A 5,305-nucleotide genomic window follows, 5' to 3' on the forward strand; every position below is an offset into this window, starting at 1 on the left:
CAGGTCTATCTGATTCCACAGCTAGAGAAAATATCCACCATCCCTACCCCATCTTGCTTTGTGCTTATTAATAGTACGGTAAAATAGGTATTACTATTCTAACCAATCTTAATGCAATTCAGTGCATTATTTAGTCTCCGTGCTGTGAAACCATCCCCACTATACATTCCCGATTTTTTAATCTGAGTCTTATTCCACTGGTCTCCATGTCTACTCCTATAGCAACACGACACTGTTTTGACCATGGCAGCTTTACTTTGAAATCAAGAAGTCAGCCCAACTACTTTATTCTTATCACAACTGCTTCCCCTCTTTAGGACCCTCAGAATTCTATACAAACCTGAGAACGGGAGTCCCTTTTGACTTGGTACTTTTCTATCACCTGGTTGTACAAGCCCTCTGATTTGTCAGGGACCTTGCTTTATCTTACCTGAAGCTGATGCTCAGACCCAGCTCTCTTCTTCCCTCACCCACACACACTGGAGTCCCACAACATGTAGAGAAGAGGATTATCATCTTCCTTGTTTTAGAAAGTGTATTTTTATTAATAACAGCTCAAACTGCATTAAACTTCCCATCATAATGATCTAGATTCATCTGAAACACCATTATTTTAAAGTTTTAGAATATAAAAATATTTGTAGAAATTTAAGGGCATTCCTAGGCATTTACTTGGCATAGAGAAAAGACCCAGTTTCCTTTTCATGCTTTTACTTCAGATATTAACACCTTCTAAAATTCAGCAATTTGTATCAAAGTTCAAGTGTGTACTTTTTAAAAAAATAATTATTTTATTGGGGGATCATACAACTCTTATCACAATCCATACATCCATCATGTCAAGCACGTTTGTATCTTTGTTGCCATCATCATTTTCAAAACATTTTCTTTCTACTTGAGCCCTTGCTATCAGTTCCTCATTTTCCCCCTCCCTCCCTCATGAACCTTTGATAATTTATAAATTATTATTTTTTCATATCTTACTCTGACCAGTGTCTCTCTTTACCCACTTCTCTGTTGTCCATCCCCCTGGTAAGCCTGTCCTTTTATAACCCCACTAGGGAATTAATCCTAAGCAAACTATCTACAAAGCTTCATTTTTAAAAAGTAAAATGTACCATTTTTAATAAAAATTTGAAATAATAAAAATATAGGGTAATGACTATATCCCTAATAGTACACTCACCATTACACTCACAATAAAAAATGGTTAGTAAGTGCATCCATGTTATTATCAATAGTAATATGGAAAATGCTTATGAATTAAGAGGAAAAGCAGGATTCAACATCCTACTGTAGGATGATCACAACCACAGAGGAGAGACTGGTATTAGCAGCAGTTTAGTCAGGACGGTAGCTTACGATAATTTTAATCAATGCACACTTGATAATTAAATTTTATGAATTTATTACAAGATATAAAATTGACTTTCCTATTTCCTCTGATTGTACTTTTACACATTTTTGTTTTACAAATTAAACAAGGAGAGAGATTTTTTCCTATGTAACTTCAAAAGGATTGATAAGAAGCTGCCAAGGCCAAATTTGTCCACTTAAATGTCCATGAATTCTTTGACTAACATAGCAGAGAATAATATTTTTTTGGTGAGAAAAGCAGTGCCCAAAATGGAAATACATGAGTTCAAACGGAAAAAGCAGCAGAGAATTACAGATAAGGGATAAAGGCTGTGAATAAATTTCTCTGGAAAAAACATGCATTTGTGCAAGCATGACTTTCCTGTTCTTCCCTTAGCGACGGTACCAAAAGGGGAGTTCAGGGTAATTTTTCTAAATTATGATGGATGTGACATTCTGACTTGAGTGAATTCTATGATATTCATAAACGATCATTTCGTAAGCTTTTATTAGCTGTGAGAGGTAGAAATGAGCTTGCAATAACTAGATCAGGTTTTCAAAATAATCCATTTCATAGAAAGCATTCAAGCTTTATGCATAGTTGTGCTCCCGTCGTTTCTGGCATCAGAAATGGTACCGAGAGTCCATTCCAATGAAGAAAGAGCAGTATGTGAGGCGTCATAGTTCATAGAGTTACACTTCTTCAAACTTACACTAACCATTCTGTGTTGTATTAGTGAGGGGAAATAATGAATAAAGTGTCTATTACAGTGACCGGCACATGACAGTTATAAAATAGCAACTCAAATTGATATTAATAAGCTGCGATATTTTAATTGCTTCAATTAAATCATGTGCTTTCATTTTATATTGTAATGGCTAAAGTTATGTCTTAGCTACTGGCTCGGCCATCAATCTCAGTGGTTTGACAGATCGTATATAATCACCTTCCAATTTCTCTGATATGAACAGCCAATCCGTCGAACAGGGAGATTCCTTGGGGAGTGTGGCCTGTATCCAATACATATGAATCAATTGGCAACGCTCACTCGATGCTACATCCAACTCATCCTCCTCTGGCCTACAGCTCTTGGAATATGAGCTAGTCTTCTGCTGTCTGATCTGCAGGTTTGGGGTGTGTCGGTCTGCAACCATGTGAATCAGGAGACACCTCGAGCCTGATGCTGTGGTTGGTAGGTGCCATCGAGTCATCTCCCACTCAAAGTGACCCTATGTACAACAGAACAAAACATGTCCAGTCCTGTGCCACCTTCATAATTATTCTTGTTTAAGCTCATTGTGGTAGCCACTGCGTCAATCCATCTCTTTGAAGGTCTTCCTCTGTTTTACTCCTCCTCCTACTTTGCCAAGCATGATGTCCTTCTCCAGGGACTGGTCTCTCCTGACAACATGTCCAAAGCATGTAAGACCGAGCCTCACCAGCCGTGTCTCTAAGGAGCTCTCCGGCTGTGTTACTTCCAAGACAGATGGGTTTGTTCTCTTGGAAGTCCCTGGTACTTTCGATATTTGTTGCCAGGACCATAATTCTAATGCACTGATTCGCCTTCAGTCTTCCTCATTCAACGTCCAGCTTTCACATGCATGTGGGGAGAGTGAGAATATTATGGATTGGTCAGGCATACCTTATTCCTCAAAGTAACATCCTTGATTTTTAACACTTGAAAGAGGTCTTGTGTAGCAGATTTGCCCACTGCTGTGTATCCTTTGATCACCTGGCTGCTGCTTCCATGAGCACGGATTGTGGATCCAAGGAAGAGAAAATCCTAGATTTCTTCAATCTTTTCTCCATTTATCATGTTACCTATTGCTCCAGTTGTGAGGATTTTGATCTTCTTTCCATAGACTTATCATCCATACTGAAGGCTGCAATCCTTGATCTTCCTCAGCAAATGTTTCAGGTCCTCATTACTTTCAGCAAGCAAGTCTGTGTCATCTGTTTATCAGAGGTTGTTAATAAGCCTTCCTCCAATCCTAATGCCAAATTCTTTTCATATAATCCAGTTTCTCTAGTTATATGTATAATATCTCAAGAATGCTAAATAATAAACTAGATGGTAAAATAATTATACCCTTGGGCAGAAAAGTGACATGTTTTTCACAATATAAACTAATATTTGTGACAAAAATATTATTTAAAATTTGCTAAGCAATGTCGCAATTGTTCATTTGTCATTATTTGCCAAATAATCAATTGTCATTCGAGATGGTGACAATCTCACTGCAGACTATTAAGAACAAAAACCAGAAAACCAAGACCATTCCTGCGAAGTCAATTGACTCCTAGAGACCGTTGGGTCATTACACCCATGTTGTAAATTTTTATATTAATAGGTTTTATATGAATAGGTTTGAACTCCACACCTTGTGCCCACCTGATACCCTACCAGGGTTTTTAGCAGCACAACAATATGTATATATATTTATATATAGAAGGAAAAACAAACAAGCACATTTCCCTGCCATTGAGTCGATTCCAACTCCTAGGGACCAATATGAACAACTACAGGTAAGTCTGATTCATTTGTATATGTGTTGCAATTAGCTTGAATACCTTATACACAATTGCACTCAATAAATACTTGATGAACTAAATTATTATAACCAGAACTTAGGGCTCTATAATTATAAAGCATAACTGAGGCCGAATTTTGGCTACTGAAAAAAAGTAGAACATTATGCCACATTTTGAAACACTTTGAAACACTTTAATGGAACTTTAAATGAGAGTTTCAACTCAATTAACAACTAAACTGTACACCAGAATAATTTATCAATTTAATATGACAGTAAAAAGATCCATCAGAAAGGTATGCACATTTAAGAAAATGTCGTGACTTCTTTCATATTATATACAACACAAAACAGACACTTGTTGTTCTCTTGGTAACTTCTAAATTTACCTTCTGCTTGTTTTCCAAAGAAAAAATTTGCCTGACAGTTGTTGAATTTTGACCTATGTTTTCCTGACAATATCAGCACATTGTTCAATGATATGATTATATTTTCCTATGGCTCAATGCCTACCAAATAAATTAATGAATAAAAGAGAAACCTCATTAGAAGAAAAATGAAAACAAATCATTACTCTTCAAAATCAGTTAGTAGTGTCTGAGCATTATTTCACTTAGCATTGTATCAGCAAAATATCAAAAAAATAGATCCAAAGCAAGGACTGCTACAGTGGCTATCACTAACTAGCTACTAGCTAACAATGAAAAGAAACTGAATGGGAGAGAACATTAAAAAAAACTTGTTTTCAGCTTAATGGTGGGAGCAGAGTGTGTGGCAGGGACTGGCTGCCGGGCAGCGGCTTTTGCCTTGCTGGCTTGGCTTGCTCGAACCGCAGTTTCCAGGCGTACTTTCAACTCGGGAGCAGCTCCCATCACTGTCTTGAAAGCGTGTGGATACAGAGGCCCAATATGCATTAAGTTCTGGAGGGCAAACTCATGGAGATCTTTGGAAGCCGCACTTGCTGAGGCAAAAGAATTTTCATCCAGCAGGTATGAGATCAATGTTGGAACCAAAAGAGCAAGTAACTGAACTCCTGTAAAAAACAAAAATCATGTATGAAGAAGCTGAAAATTAGAACAAAATGTAATTTTAAAAGCAGGAAACTGTAATCACAATCTGATAAAACAAGTACACATGTATAATTTACAAAGAGGCTTCAAAAAGCATGTGGACAAAAGGAATGAAAAGAGAATGGATATTTTCCATGGACTCTTTTAGAGCTCAATGAGAACTCATACCAAAAACCCCCAACCACGCCACAGAATCAATTTCAAGTCACAGTGACCCTGTGTAGGGTTCCAAGGATGTCGATCTTAATGGGAGTAGAGGCTCATGTCTTTCTCATGTAGCAGCTAGTAGGTGTGAACTGCTGACCCAGAGGTTAGCATTCAAAGCTTCCCCAGCACTGCCACCAGGA

General features: G+C 37.5%; 1 protein-coding gene across 1 annotated transcript in view; it reads right to left on the reverse strand.

The window, feature by feature from the left end:
- Positions 1-4,060: 4,060 nt before the first annotated feature.
- The window catches only part of HEATR5B (HEAT repeat containing 5B), a 137,421-nt gene continuing 136,176 nt past the window's right edge, over positions 4,061-5,305 (reverse strand). Inside the window, exon 34 of the mRNA XM_004711165.2 lies at positions 4,061-4,921. Within this exon, the coding sequence (XP_004711222.2) occupies positions 4,617-4,921 (305 nt within the window). The 3' untranslated portion in view covers positions 4,061-4,616. The remainder of the gene's footprint in view (positions 4,922-5,305) is intronic.

This window comes from Echinops telfairi, unplaced genomic scaffold (assembly GCF_000313985.2).
Source record: "Echinops telfairi isolate 266 unplaced genomic scaffold, ASM31398v2 ScPeMD7_10;HRSCAF=50, whole genome shotgun sequence".
NCBI lineage: Eukaryota > Metazoa > Chordata > Mammalia > Afrosoricida > Tenrecidae > Echinops > Echinops telfairi.